Source organism: Perognathus longimembris, chromosome 7 (genome assembly GCF_023159225.1).
Source record: "Perognathus longimembris pacificus isolate PPM17 chromosome 7, ASM2315922v1, whole genome shotgun sequence".
Taxonomy (NCBI): domain Eukaryota; kingdom Metazoa; phylum Chordata; class Mammalia; order Rodentia; family Heteromyidae; genus Perognathus; species Perognathus longimembris.
Window position 1 is genome coordinate 61,349,123 of NC_063167.1, and position 16,655 is coordinate 61,365,777.

General features: G+C 38.6%; 1 protein-coding gene across 1 annotated transcript in view; it reads left to right on the forward strand.

The window, feature by feature from the left end:
- The first annotated feature begins 5,980 nt into the window (after positions 1–5,980).
- Positions 5,981–16,655, forward strand: part of Prkacb (protein kinase cAMP-activated catalytic subunit beta) — a 113,849-nt gene continuing 103,174 nt past the window's right edge. The window contains 1 exon segment of the mRNA XM_048351662.1: positions 5,981–6,304. Within this exon segment, the coding sequence (XP_048207619.1) occupies positions 6,259–6,304 (46 nt within the window). The 5' untranslated portion in view covers positions 5,981–6,258.

Below are 16,655 nucleotides of genomic sequence, written 5' to 3' on the forward strand. Positions count from 1 at the left end.
AGACTCCTTGCTTTCCAGCTTTTGGATGCTGACCATAGTCTATGATTTTGACCTCTTCCTTCCATCTTCAAAATCAACCATATGGACCAGTCTTTACATTACACCTTCTGACTTCCTCTTCTGTAATTACATTGAGCCCTTAGGGATAGTTCATGATAACCTATTTTATTATCAGCTAATAAAAATCCTGTATTTTCTTTGTCATTGAAGGTAAGATATCCACAGAATCTAAAAATTGGGACATAGATTATTTTGGAAAGGGCATTATTCTTCCTCGTACATCAAGTACCAAAATATCTCTTGTATTTTTTGTAACTAAAAATGTCTATGAATTTATGATTAAGTCCATCCAGGCTTTGGAGGAGGAAAGAAGTACTTTAAGATAAGTCCCTGGGAAGAAATACTTGTCTTTTTTAAATAAATACTCTATAATGGACCTTTTTTTTTTCTTTCTCTTTTTTTCTTTCTTTTTCTTTTTTTTCAAATTTTTATTATTAAACCGATGTATAGAAAGGTTACAGTTTCATACATTAGGCACTGGATACATTTCTTGTACAGTTTGTTGCCTTGGGACCTTTTTAATGTCCCATATTCTTTAGATAATGGGAAATTCCTGCCATCCCCCTAAGAATCTCATTGGATGGCTAAGCAGTTGTCTCGTTCTGATTAAAGGACAAAAACTTAAATCAGTATAAACCAGTTGTATTTTCTCCTCAAAAACTGAATTACACGTAAAGGAATAAGATAGAGAGTTTAGTTTGGGTTTGTTTTGTTTCATGCCATAGGTTGTATCAAGCAGCTACTGCTGCGTCAGCACTTTGGAACTCTCAAGTTTTGATGTGCTAAACCTGGTTTTTTAAAGTTTCTTTTAGTCTCCCTACAAAGAGTTGCATATTCTTCTGGTGAACTTCTGTTTTACTTTGAGTCTATTTTCCCCACGTGCTCAATTACTTATATACTTTCTTTACTTCTATGACTGCATTTCCTGGCTCTCTAAATTTGCTTGGTCACTATGGGCTCCTATAACACTAGCCTCCTTTTCTGATTCCTCCGTCTCTGTTCTGATTCCTCTGTCTTTGTTTTGTAACTGCCTACTCTAAGCTGTCTTTATTTTCTTTTTATTTCATAGAGAGTCATGGATTTGACTCTCATCTTTATATTGAGAACCAAACTACTAAATTGATGGAACATTTATATTTGCCTGTTGTTCATAATCACAAGCACTTATGTCTCATTGTGAACTCAAATTCAGTATGACACAAGTCACATCTGGAATGGAAGTTCTTGCTTCTTCATTCTCACGTCTGTTATTCTGCCACCCAAGATAGAAAATAATTGCATTCCTTCTTTATTTATACCACATTGCATTTCATACTACAACAAAAATTTTATAACATAGTTTACATACTTACTTGTCTATCTTACTTTATAACTTCTTGAGCTTAGGGAACAATTTTATTTATATTTGCCCCTACTATCATGTTTGGCATTCAGTAGCAATTCATTAAATTTATTGAAGCCAAATCTGTTAAGTGGTGGTTGTTACAACATAAATGAAAGAAAACAGGATTTTATTGAGGTGTAGGAGGAAGTTACAGCTATTAAGTATTATTTTAAATGTTTTTCTAATTTATTTAGTAAATATTCAATTTAATCCATAAACCTATACACTTTGTGAAATTAAGGTCAAAGGGAATTAAGTAGTTTATGTGTAGATCACTAACATTGGCAAACGAAAAAAAATCGTGATTTTTCTGTCACAAAGATCCAAACTTTTCTACCTTACTGCACAACCTTCTGGTTTGTCTGCTGACAACATGAACATGAATAATCCAGATTCTTCTCTTTTCACTTTGATCAAGCACAGGATCCAAATACAAAAGTTGAAATTTCATGAAAGACCCTGTGTCAATTTAGATGATTTTATAAAGCAGCAAATGATTTAGAATTTGGACACTATCTTTGTTCTCTCCCAATACATATCAAAAATGTGTAGCACAACACAGTGAAATGACAGATTTACCTATAGTTTTGGTTTTTAAAAGGTAGTTAAATCAGACTATCCAAAATAAATATATTTTTTTTCTGAGTGTATTGTCTGTTAAGAAAGGGGAAATGTGTGGTTGGTTATAATCCCTTTCCCTACCATGTTTTCTCTGAACATTTGGAGTTTGCATTAACAAAAGAGATGTTGTAATTCTACTCTGGCACTAATTTTTATCTTATTTTTATTTTTAATTAAATTTTATTGACAAGATGATGTACAGAGGGAGTACCATTACTTAATAAGATAGTGAGTACATTTCTTGTCTTATTTGTTACACTCTCTTTCAGTTTTCTTTCCCTTCCCTAGTTCAGATAAGCATATATACAATATCCAGTGTACCAAAATCATATACAGTGACCAAGGGGGTACGCCAAAGGAAATTCACCTAGTACATTAAACATAACGGCAACAATAAAAATCCTCCTGTTTCCATCTCTTGGAGTTTATTTTGCTTAGCCTCATCTTAATTATATGTACATAGCTGTTGAGCTATTGTGATCCTCTGTTAGGTCTATCCTAGACCTTTTTATGTTTATTTAGTAATTGTTTGATTTTAGAGACATACTGTAAATTTGCTGACCAAAACATGTGGAAATAACATTAGGAAAGAAGTTTGTTATTTTACAGACATGATATCTACTGTTCTTCCCCCCACCCCCAATAACCATATATCAGGGAGACCATGCGCCTTTGTCCTCTCTGTTCTAGGCTTGTCTCCACATTATTTGTTCAAGATCTGACCACTTCCCTGCAAATGCCATTTTTTTTTATCATTTCGAATTGCTGTGTACTATTCCATGTGTACAGGTACCACATTTTTTGGATCCATTCATCTGTAGTGGGCATCTGGGTTGTTTCCATATTTTGGCTATTGTGAACTGTGCAGTGATAAACATGGATGTACAAGTGTCTTTGTGGTATTCTGGATCCTGCTGTTCAGGATAGGTGCCTAGGAGTGGTATGGCTGGGTCATAGAGTACGTCTATGCTGAGTTTTTTGAGGAACCTCCATACTGTTCTCCAGAGTGGTTGTACTAGTTTACACTCCCACCAACAGTAGAGAAGGGTTTCTCTTTCTCTGCATCCCCTCCAGCATTTGTTGTTGCCTGGGTTCAGAGTATAGGTCTGGCACTAATTTTTAAGAAGGGCTAATTGTATCCTTTGTTTAGTCAGCAGATATCAGGCCTTTTATTACATATCTAGAATTGAAAACCACATTAAAGAAAGTGAAAATTATGTGTAGAATCACTTTTTAAATTAAGTCTGATCTTTACAAGGTTTATATTTTGGGGGGCCCACTAACTTATGTGATCTACTTAGCAGGCAGAGATAGGAAAATGGCATCCAAGGCTGGCTCCAGGGAAAACAATTAAGTTCCTATGTGAAAATTAACTAAAGTACAAAGGACTAGAGGTATGACTCAAAGGGTAGAGTACTTGCCTAACAACCCTGTAGTATTGAAAAAGAAATAGAAAGGAAGGAAAGGAGGGATACATTTTAAAAACTCACCCAAATGAAGGCAGTATGAACATTCTCAAACTCTACTTACTAAACTTCTTATGTATGTAGGAAACAATATCACAAAACTAAATATGCCACATGCACAAAGGATATGAGCCCAGTGCTGGTAGCTCATCTAGAACCAATCAGGTGGCTGAGATTTGAGAATCCATGTGTAGTCAGGCCAGGCACACAAATCCAAGAGACTTTTATCTTCAGTTGACCAGCAAAATGTTGGGAGTAGAGATATCTCTCAAGTGGAGATCTGTCTTGAGTGAAAAAGCTAAGCAAGAGCAGGAGGCTCTGAGTTTTAAACCCCAGTACCAGCACAACAATTTAAAGTTATTTTAAATTGTTGCTTGCTAACACAAAACCACCCATCAGATAGTCTATATGAGTTCTTGATATTTTTATTTTAGTTTATTGGAAACCCGGAAAGCAATCTATCGAATTTTCTCAATAAGTAAACTAATTGTGCATTTATCTTTACGAATCAACAGTATTTTGTATGGAGGAATGTAACATGCCACAATATCCAATACTGTATCCAATACTTTGGACCACATATGCCTAGATTCCATAGGAAATAGAAATGTCTTCTATTCTATGTCAGTTCTTATATGAGCTCTTTTGATGTAGATACTTAATTAATACAAGAGGAAACTAACTACAAGTACAAAGGATCCTCACAAAGAAAGGAAACACGGAATGACCAAAGCATAGTACTTTCATGCTTAGACAAATAATGCATTTGTGAAAGAAATGACTGGACAAATGGATATTTTGACTAGGGTAGTAATTCTTCTAATGTCACTAAGAGACGTATGTAGGAGCATGTAGGAGCTAGCAGAAAACAAGGAGATATGTCAATGAGTTCATTTAATTTAGGTTTATTATGGCCCCAAATACCAATGCTGGGTGGCCAAAGCTGTTTCTGTTTTTGTTTTTCCAGCCTTGGCACGTGAAGGACATCCTTCCTAAATCATATGGCTTGGTGTACATACTGACACATGGGGGACAGGCTCCCTTCTAGAGTGACAGTCCTCAAGTAGTTTCGGCATGAAATAGGATACCAATTTGGCATATTTTGAGGTGGCGCTTTTCTTTTTTTTTTAAATCCTACTACTGATGCTTGAGCTCAGGCCTTGGTGCTGTCACTAGATTTTTTGCTCAAAGCTAGCACTCTACCACTTGAGCCACAGCTCACTTCTGGCTTTTTACTGGTTAATTGGAGATAGGAAGCCCATGGACTTTCCTGCCTGGGCTGGGTTCAAATTAGAATCCTCAGATCTCAGTCTTCTGAGCAGCTAAGATTGCAGGCAGCCTCGGAGCTACCAAGCCAAGCTGAGATGTTTTTAACTCTTTCATTTCAAATCCTACTCCACCACACAGTAGCTGTGCAGCCTCAACATCTGTGTATCTTTCCTGCTAAGTAAAATGATGATGGTGATACTACATAATGAATAAGATTCTTAGGAGGACCAAATGAGTTACTATTTTGGTAGCATTTGTAATGCAATATACACGACATACTTGGTAATTTGACATACTTATAATAAAAAGCAGTAGAATTTGTTGAAAAACTTTGTCACCATTTTTGTCAGTAATAAGATTTTTAAAATTCGGAAAACTTTCCTCAGCACTTGTAAGTCAACGGGTATCCAGTAAGCATCTACTGTGTTTGATGCTCTAAGAATACAAAATAAACTTATGAGTCTCAGTCCCTCCAGAAGTTAATAAGTGTATTCTGAATTTGGCATAAGTGCTTACAGAGCAAAGCTCAAGGGACTATGGAACAAAAGATGCCGGACAGGCTACAGAAATTTCCTAATAAAACTCATAGCAAATCCATGTGCTCTAATGCATACTGATTAAAAATGAAGATATGCAATAGGAACATATTCATCGTGCAATCTACACAGCAAGTTGCTAAAATGTGATGATGAAAAAATACTATTCTCTTTTCTCTCAGCCTGGGAAACCAAGAGAGGACTTGCGAGTGGAACTGAGCCAGGAACAAGGTGGGGGCCTCAGAGAACACCCAGCTCTGCAAGGCTCACCTCGTGCCTGGGGTATTCCCGGAGCTGAGGCCGAAAGCTTGGCCTGAGGTCCGCGGGCCCGAGGCTGCGGCTGCACAGCACCGCACCGCTGTCTCACTCCAGGCCACGAGAACGCAGGGATCCTACGTTCTTTTAAGCTAACGGGTTTCCTCGGCGCCTGCCTCCCAGACCCCAAATGGGCCTCAGTCACAGCGCTAGCCGGGCCAGGCCCAGACGGGGACTGCCCAGCTGTATCCGCCCAGCACAGCAGCAGCCCACCGCGAGAGCGCGCGCGCGCGCGCCCGCCCAAGGGGGGGGTCTCTAGCGACGTCACTTCCGGCTCGCGCGCGTGCCCGCCTGCCCGCGGGCTGAGGCCGAGCCCATGGAGTGCGGCTGCCGGGGGCGCGCAAAGAGGGCGGGCCGGGATAAGGGGGAGTGTCCGCTCGCCGCCGCCGCCGCCGCCGCTGCCTGTACCCGCTACCGGCGACTTCGCGGACCCTTGTCCCCACACCCCGTCGATCTTCCCGCCCGGACTGCGGGCACCGGCTTGGGGGCGCACTCGCTGCCCTGACGGGAGCAGAAGCGGGAGTTGCTGTGGACTGTGGTGCAGCGGGGACGGCCCACCTCCCCCTCTCCTTCCCCTCCCTGACCCCTCGGAGCCATCGCCTCGGCCATGGGCAACGCGGCGACCGCCAAGAAAGGCGGCGAAGTGGAGAGCGGTGAGTGCCAGGCAGGGGCCGCGGCCGGGGTTGGGGCCCCTCAGGGCGCGTGGGGCACTGCGGGCTGGAGCACCACCCCTGGTCGGAGCCCGGGAGGCCGCTGGCACGGCCCGGGCCTAGCTGCGGCCACCGAGAACAGCTCCAGGGGGCCCCGGGGACCAGCTGCCTTCCTTTTCCTCCTCCTCCGCCCCCAGCAGCGGGGTGAGGGCCGGGCGCCCAGGGCGGGCGGGATGAAGAGCGGAGGTGCAGCGGTCCCCGAGATTCCCTTTCTGACCGGAGCGGGGAGGACCGCACACAATCTGGAACACTTCCCCAAATATGGTACAGGCAAAGAAGCCTCTTGTGTTTCCGCACCACTGTTCCCCATCAGCACCCCGATCCTGTCTTTGGAAGCTACAGGTAGTGCGGTGGACCCGAGTTGGCCCTTTTCCCCTCCATCTCTAGAGCCTAGCCCTGCCTTAGCACGAGGTGAGGGGCTAGTGTGGCACTCTTCAGGTAAGGTTAATCCTGAGGAGTGGCAAACATAAACCTAGTGGCACCCTTAAGCATTAGAGAGAAAAGTGAGGCGGGCTTGCCTTTTCTTTAGACTTCCAACAATCTGCCACAATGTCTGTAGAACTTCAAGATGTTTGGGAGTCAAAGTACTTTCTGAAACCGTTGAATTCTGAGAGCTGAGAGCAAAGACTGAATGAAATAGAAAAAAAAAACCATTAAAATTGGCTATTCCTTATGTATGAACATACGCATGCATACGTAGCAGAATGGGTTGTGGAAAAATGGTTGGTTTGTTTTTGTAAAGTTTTTATAATTCATAAGAGTAAACAATATTACTGTTTGTTATCCCCAGTAGTAAAGACAGTCCGACACATGGAATTGATCATTTGGTCGACTTTCCTTTTAGATTTGTTTGTAACAGAAGACTTAGACTTTATAACTTATCTTGAGGAAATGATTTTTTCCTTTATGAATTAATAGGTAGAATTGATATAAAAGAATTTTACTCATTTTATGCCGTGTAAATAATGAGATAAGATTGTATGGTTTCTGTTTCAACAATGAAATGTTGGTGTTAAATTTCAGGAGTTCCAGGAAAACACGATGAACTATCATACAAACTTTATAATGAATATACTGTTGTATGTGCTATGTTGAGTTTAAAAAGTAGAATTCACATTATCTTTTTTAAATTGCCCAAATGTAGTAAGACACTGTACAAAAATACAAAAAGTTTGAAGAATTATTTATATCTTACCAATTGTCAGTTTCCCGGATTAAGTTCTGTTAAAAAACTTAATGTTAATTGTGTTACAGAGTGTTTCTAGTAATTGAATCATATCAGTGGTTTTCATCAAGTGTTCCTGTATAGTGTTTGTATTTTAATGATAGCATGCTTTGGCTTACATATTTCTGTCTAGTTTTCCAAAAACAGAATGGAAACTTTAAATGCCTGCATAAACATATTTAAATAACTTCTATGAGAATCCTTTCCTAAATTGTAAGTGTGACAGTTTAGTTCTTAAGGATGTTAGCCAGCTTTTTATGTAAGTTAACTGATGGAAACTGAAAGGTCATTATAATAATCTGAATGCTGTAAAGTGACAAAGAAGATAACAGTCACTGTTTCACAGAGAAAATCGTTTGAAATGTTGTGTATAGATTAGTGCCTGTAGTTTCATTTGGAGCAATGTTATCAGGTGTGTGTTGCTGCCCCGTTGTAGTGAACAAAGAAATTGCATTATGTTTAAAAGCTTTATGAAAGAGTGACTGTTATTATAACATCAAGCTATTGTGGGTATTTGTAAAAGGAATTAGCTCTTGAATTTTGGTTTTTAAAAATTTGAATGTAGTTATTTAAACTACAGTTGGTATGTGGAATAAACTTTTAGAAATAACAAGTGATCTTAGAGATCAGCCTGTGCAATCATTCCATTTCAAAACCAAAGTGCATGACCTCTGAATAAGCCAGAGTTGAGATCATATTATTAATAATAACAGAGTAAGGAATAGATCTGATGACCTGGCTACATTTGCATCACTAATTACTAATACATGTACTTTCAAAATATTTTCACATTTTGGTGTTTACTGGGGACCATGTAAGTAAAAATACTTTGAAGAATGAAGTTGAGAATAAAGGTAAGTGGAATTTGACTGTCTGATGCTTACATTGTATTCGGTTAAAAATATCTATCATATATCAATTATCTGTCTATCTAGCAATCGAGTTGCTCTTGCTCACTTTTGGCTTTTGCTCTCTACCATTTGAGCAATACTTTCAACTCTGCTTTTTGCTGGTTATTTTGGAGATTCTTTTGTCTTTGACTTAGGATCCCCTGGATCTCAGTCTCCTGAGTAGCTAGGATTATAGGAATGAACCACTAGTGCCTGGCTAAAATCTACCCCTTTCATAGAATAAATATTTTCTCAGATAAGACCTTAAAGCCAGGGAGACTCCATTCTCATCTCCAATGCTGTAGAAGCAGCATTAATTTGGATACTTTGTTTTTATGTATTGAACTAAGAAAATATATTGATATGTTTCAAAACTTAATGAAATAATAACCCTCTGTATTACATATGTACTACATGTGTTTCTTTTCAAAATTCTGATAATTGTTTTCAAAATTTGAATGTAGTTGAAGATCTAATAATATTGAGTCTAAACTATTTTTAAAAATTAAGTAAGGCTACAATTTTCTGGGAGGTTTTCAACTCTTCTCATCCAAAATTACCTTATTTGAATAAATACCTACCTTTTATTCACCCAGAATTACCAACACAAAAGCACATGCCACTTCTTTTAACCTGGCATATTCTTTGGTTTCCTTTTAGAAATATAGCTATGGGTTGCCTTTTTGTCTTGTTTGTAATCGTATCTGTTTTGGGGAAGGTAAGGGGGGGGGAGCACAGGAAGGATGTGACAATAAGTGAACAAATGCAACAATGATACTCACTAAACACTATGGTGAAAATGAATTCTACAGCTTGTGGTGGGGATGAGCAGAAAAAACTGGGAGACAGCAAAGGAAGGAGTGACACTTCAAAAAGAAATGTACTTATTACCCGCCTTAGGTATCTGTAATTCCTCTGGATACCACTATATATTACTTTTTACTTTACTTTTTAAAGGAGCATAAAAAGAAAAAGAAATACACCTGTAGGATTCCTATATGGATTTGTATTACACACTTAGGGTAGAGGTGTTGAGGACTATGGGTAAAAGTGTTATAGGGATTTGGATGTAGAGTCTCCCTTGACTGTAGTTGTAAAATCACCCTGCACCCTAGTGTTTATATAGTGATCTTTGACTGTTCTGGAGTTTCTCTGTGAAGGCCAATAGAAATTGATAAGAGAAAGTCATGTGAACATCAGGTTCAGCAAGAAAATGCAAATTTCTGAGCAACTATCATTTTTTAAATTATATTTTTATCATCTTTTTTTTTTTTTGGCCAGTCCTAGGCCTTGGACTCAGGGCCTGAGCACTGTCCCTGGCTTCTTCCCACTCAAGGCTAGCACTCTGCCACTTGAGCCACAGCGCCGCTTCTGGCCGTTTTCTGTATATGTGGTGCTGGGGAATCGAACCTAGGGCCTCGTGTATCCGAGGCAGGCACTCTTGCCACTAGGCTATATCCCCAGCCCTATTTTTATCATCTTTAAGTAATTGTGAAAATGGGTTACCACTCAACAAGTTTGTAACGATAATGAATCTTGATCCATGTTGCTCCTTTCATCATTCTCTTCCATTCCCCCCAACCCAACCCCTACCCTCAGTTTTCTCAGTTTCATAAGGTAAGTGTTGAATATTAAGACCCCCCTGCTTTTCCTCCTTCATTTTTCTACCCTCCCATTTTATGCCCTCCCACACCTTTCAGGTAACAGTTTCCTGTGAGTTTTTCTAAGGAATTATACTATTTGAATTCTCCTTTGCAAATACCATTACTTTGGTTAATACATTTGTATACACTTACATAAAACCTGTATGTGTTTGCTTATACATTTGTAAATTAGTTCTGGCTTCCACATATAAGGAAAACATCCATCCTTTGTTTCTCTGGGCCTGACTTCACTTAACATAGTGTTTTTTAAGTCCATTGGTTTCTTTGAAAATGATGTAATAGTATTCTTCCTCTAATGGATGAGTAAAATTCCACTGGGTAAATATACTATATTTTCTTGATCCATTTGTCTATTCATTGAGGGGCATCTGGACTGTTTCCATAACTTAGCTGTGGGGAATAGTGAAGCAAAGGACACGGTTGTGCAAGTAGCTTTACTCGTACTCTTTTGGATAAATGTCCAAGAGTGATATTGCTGGATCATACTGTAGTTCTGTGTTTACTGTTTTAAAACCACTGTTTCTACAGTGGTTTAACAAGTTTACATACCTACCAACAGTGTATTAGGGTTCCTTTCTCCACACATCCTGCTAGCATCAGTTGTTTGTATTCTTTTTTTTTTTTTTTTTTTTTTTTTTGGCCAGTCCTGGGCCTTGGACTCAGGGCCTGAGCACTGTCCCTGGCTTCTTCCCGCTCAAGGCTAGCACTCTGCCACTTGAGCCACAGCACCGCTTCTGGCCGTTTTCTGTATATGTGGTGCTGGGGAATCGAACCTAGGGCCTCGTGTATCCGAGGCAGGCACTCTTGCCACTAGGCTATATCCCCAGCCCCAGTTGTTTGTATTCTTGATGCTAGCCATTCTAACTGAGGTAAGATGGAATCTCAGTCTTTTGATTAACATTTCTTTTATGGCCAGAGATGTTGAGCATTTCTTCATATGTCTCTTGGACATTTTGCTTCTTTTTTTTTTCTGAGAAGTCTCTATTTAGCTCTTTTGTCCATTTGTCAGTTGAGTTGTTGATTTTGTTGTTAGTTTCTGGACAACTAGCATTTTTTGAGGACTATTGTGTGCCAGGTTTTCACAAGTATTTTTTGCATGCATACATTTACACAATCTTTTTAACTCTAGGAAGCAGTTCACTTATTACTCCAGTTTATGATGAGGAATTAGAGGCATGGAGAATTTAAATGAGTTTTTAATCCAAGACCAACCTTTGAATTTAGGCAACCTGATTCCAGAGCCTGGAATCCTAACACTATGTTAAACAGTCTTTGTATTCAGTGTAAAAGACATAAAGAATACCATAAACCTTGCTTCACTTCATTGTTATTTCAGTGACATTGCTTCAATAACAACTACTTAAATGTATTTAATAAGAAAGGAAATTTTCCCTGTACCATTCTTTAGATGAATTGTTTCATTGTAAAATAGGTCCAAAGACTGGATGCCTTCACATTCAACATATAAAATTTCAAATTAATCATATCAATTTATGTACTTAAAATCTTCACTATTGTTTTTCTCTTTTGTAAATGTACACTATTAAGTATTCTCATTAAATATCCAGCTTCCAAATTATTAATTGAATTTGTATTACCATTTTTAAAAACTAATTAGAACTTTGTACTTTAACTGGTTGTACATGGTGCTATGCATTCCAGCTTCCTGTGAGGCTGGAAATTTTCTCCATCTATATTGATAGTTGTTAGCCACATGCAGCTCTTGATGACTTAGAATGTGGCCATGCCACTGAAAACTGACCTTTTAAGTTCCACATGTTGTTTTAGAGTTTGGTGTTAGATAACTATAGGTTTAGAATACAGCTGTCTTCCCCCCCGCCCACCCCGCCCAGTCCTGGGGCTTGAACTCAGGGCCTGAGCATTGTCCCTGGCTTCTTTTTGCTCAAGGCTTACCACTTGAGCCACAGCACCACTTCTGGCTTTTTCTATAGATGGGTGCTGAGGAATCGAATCCAGGGCTTCATGCATGATAGGCAAGAACTCTACCACTAGGCCATATTCCAGCCCTATAGCTGTCTTTATGTGTAATAAAAACTACAGCCTGCCTGTATCTTGTAATTTGTGTATCCTCACAAGTGTTTATAGATCCAAGAAAATTCTGGATTTACATTTTCTTAAAATTCCTCAAACAGTACAAGAAATGTATCCAATGCCTAATGTATGAAACTGTAACCTCCCTGTACATCAGTTTGACAATAAAAATTTAAAAAAAAATTCCTCATCATTTATTTCTAATAAATATTTATAAATTTAATGAACAAATTATTATACTTTAATAATATGTTTATAATGTATAAAGTTGACTACAAAGTTAAATTTCTTTTGGGGATGTGCTAAAATTAAAATTTTATAGTTTTAATACTGAATGTCAGTGTTTAAAGTTTCATTGAACTTTTTTTTTTTTTTTTTTTTTTTGGCCAGTCCTGGGCCTTGGACTCAGGGCCTGAGCACTGTCCCTGGCTTCTTCCCGCTCAAGGCTACCACTCTGCCACTTGAGCCACAGCGCCGCTTCTGGCCGTTTTCTGTATATGTGGTGCTGGGGAATCGAACCTAGGGCCTCGTGTATCCGAGGCAGGCACTCTTGCCACTAGGCTATATCCCCAGCCCTCATTGAACTTTTTGTAAAACTTAATGTTGACTAGGACTGAATTCAGTGATCTCATCATATATATATATATCTTTGAATCTTATCATCTTATATAACTTTGAACCTTTTATTTTACACGCTTTTTTTCCCCTGGTGCTATGGAGATTTGAACTTAGGGCCTTGCACTTGCTTGTCAAGCACTTTACCACTTGAACCATGCCTCCAACTCATACTTGCTTTGGTTATTTTTAAAATATCATCTTGAGATTATGTCATGGCCAACCTGGACAACAATTCTTTTTACTCTTCTGGTTTAACTGGGATGATAGATGAATGCTACCACACTACACCAGCTTTTTATTGGTTGAGAAACGGTGAGACGCGGGTGCCTCAAACTTTTTTGTTTTGGATAACCTCAAAATAATCTTGATTTTGGGCTGGGAATATGGCCTAGTGGCAAGAGTGCTTGCCTTATATACATGAAGCCCTGGGTTCGATTCCCCAGCACCACATATATAGAAAATGGCCAGAAGGGGCGCTGTGGCTCACGTGGCAGAGTGCTGGCCTTGAGCAAAAAGAAGCCAGGGACAGTGCTCAGGCCCTGAGTCCAAGCCCAGAACTGGCAAAAAAATAAAAATAAAAAATAATAATCTTGATTTCTTTCTCCTGAGTAGCTTGCTTACAGGTGTGTGAGCCTTGGTGCTTGGCTTGCCAGACTTGCTTTTTTTTTGGCCAGTCGTGGGCCTTGGACTCAGGGCCTGAGCACTGTCCCTGGCTTCTTCCCGCTCAAGGCTAGCACTCTGCCACTTGAGCCACAGCGCCGCTTCTGGCCGTTTTCTGTATATGTGGTGCTGGGGAATCGAACCTAGGGCCTCGTGTATCTGAGGAAGGCACTCTTGCCACTAGGCTATATCCCCAGCCCCAGACTTGCTTTTAAAGGATAATTTGGTGTAGAAATTAGCAGAAGTATTTGGGAATAGTTTTCCTTAGATTACAAAAAAGTTGAAAATGATTGATCTATTTTGATGATAAATACATATTACTTTATTTAAAATGAGTCCCATGATTTTGTGATTCTTTTTTTTTTTTTCTCAAATTTTTATTTTCAAACTGACGTACAGAGAGGTTACAGTATCATACGTTGGGCATTGGATACATTTCTTGTACTGTTTGTGATTCTTTGTGTGCAGCTTTACCTACTGTAGAAAATAATCTCATATTCAGGAGTCATCAGTCCTATTCTAATCAGGCCCTCCAACCTAGCATATAGGTAGATTGTTGTTTAGCATTGCTCTCAGCAGGATAATTAAGAGGCATGAAAGGAAGCTTAGAAAAGTAAGCCATGGCTTAGTAGGTAAGCCAGGATAGAGACTAATATTCTATTAGCCAGAAGGGTTAACCATAACTAATTTTGATATTAAATTTAATTGATGAAATGAAGTAGTATAATTTATAATCTATAGAATACATAGAATAGTTTTACTGAGAATAGTGTATAGAATTACTAATTGCTAATAAATATATGACCAAATTTCTTTATACAAATAAATGTTATGTTTGTTGTTGTTGTTATTGTTTTCTAGTTCTGGGGCTTGGACTCAGCGCCTGAGCACTGTTCCTGGCATCTTTTTGCTCAAGGCTACCACTCTACCTCTTGAGCTACAGTGCCACTTCCGGCTTTTTCTGTTTATGTGGTGCTGAGGAATTGAACCCAGTGCTTCGTGCATGCTAGGCAAGCACTCTACCACTAAGCCATGGCTTACTTTTTCCTAGCCCCCAAATCTTAAGTTTTAATGAAAAAAACATTTTAAATAGAAAAATATGATATTCATGGGAGGTAAGTATACATAGGTCAGTACTGCATTATTTTGAATATTTAATCTTTCTTTAAAAAGCTATTCTTTTAAGAAGTTCCTATATATCTGATCTTGCTAATATGGAAGTTTACTATTATTATTATTCAAATAATAGTTCACCTTGATATGGAGGTAAAGCTAAGTTGGTTTTTATTGTATTTTTAATGTATGGTATGCATATAATGGAGTTACTATTTTCACATAGCTTGTAAAGTAATAAAAGTTTTGGGTAAGTAAAACCATAGTTATCACCATCTTGTAAGAAACAGAATATAGGGTGTTTTCTGTGGTAATTTGCTTTCACTGTTTCGGTTATGAAGTGGATATACTCTACAGATGATTTTATAAATCAAATCTGCGATTCTTTTAAGACAATTATGTTAACTGAAGTGATACAGTAGCCTAATCAAAATTAGTCTGCCTTAGAAAAGCCAGAATAGAGGCCACATCTCTTATTTGGTTTACTATAACAAGGTGTAAATTCGGGTTTTATGGCTGTGGTTTAACTTATGTTTGTTATTGCCTGTAATCCATATATTGACTGTCTGGTGACTTCTGAAACTTTCATTTTCTTATAAGGCAACTGTTGTATTGAAGCCTTTAAGTCTGTGGCAAACTTAACGCCTCCATGTGGACTTTATCCTCAAAAGAATTGAAGAAATGATCTTGAAATTTAAGCATTTTATGGGTCTATTTTGTGAAAGGAGTATTAAGTTTTTGTACTACATTCTTCATAAGTAGATTACATTCTTCATAAGTAGAGCATCTGGAGGCTATTGTAAGCCACAAACTGTAGATACCATGTTAATACAGATATTGCTTAGCTTCTATTATGAAGGCCGGCTATGTTGATAATTTAGCTCCTCTAACTTCAATTTAGTTTACTCATTGAGTACAAGTCATAAAATGGGATAAAAGGTTAAAAATTGTAAAATTAAATATTGTTTCAGTTTGGGCTATATCTCTTTCCTTCTCCTCCGTGTGTGTGTGTGTGTGTGTGTGTGTGTGTGTGTGTGTGTGTGTGTGTGTGTTACTTTGGATTGAACTCAGGGTCTCATACTTGATAGGTAAACAGCACTTCAGCCAAGTCCCAGTACTTTTTACTGTAGCTTATTTTTCAGATAGTGCCTCATATTTTTGCCATCTTTGTATTGTGATTTTTCTACTGCTGCATGTGAGTTGATTTTGAGATAGAATCTCACATTTTGTGTTGGTTACCTTTAACTGAAATTCTGTCTATACTTTCTGAGTTGCTGGAGTTATAGACTTTCTGTACAATGCCTGGCTTGGGCTGTAGTTTCGAGATCCCTTAGTAACTCATAAATACTTATGAGTGACTACTTTAACCAGCACTGTGCTAGAGCACAGCTGCAAATTAAAATATGCTTAATTTCTGTTCTTAAATAGACAGATGCTTAAGAGGTATTTATGATAAGGCATATTATGATACGTATATATTATGTGACTCAGATTCACACTAGAGTGAAAATGTAATGTAGGAGTTTATATAGGTATAAACGTGAAACAGAAACTTACTTTGAGTCCATTCTGGAAATGTTCGCATCTATAATGGTAGTTCCTTTGCTGCATTGTTTTCCCAGCTGCTTCAAGCACTACATTTTGTGGACTGTCTTGATTTGCTTCGGTGTGTAAAGTCCCTATAATGCACCACAGTTCCTGGCTCGAGTCACGGTAGAAGCCAATATCATGTATACTTTAGTTGGTAAGAATTGTACTGTATTTATTTTGTTCAGGTCTTAGGATCTGAACTCAGGATCTGAGCACTGCCCCTGAGCATTTTGTTTTTTGCTCAAAGCTGGTGCTTCACCACTTGAGCCACAACTCCATGTCTATTGTTTTCTTTTGTTTCCTGTTTTTTGGTGTTAGTTGGAGGTAAGAGTCTGATGGACTTTTCTGGTTGGACTGGCTTTGAACTGCAGACCTCAGATCTTGGCCTCCAGAGTAGTTACAAGTTTGAGCCATTGGCTCAAGTTTTAGCCTGGCTAAAGCATATTTTAGATACTTCTTTCCTTCTCTTCTTAGAACTTAAT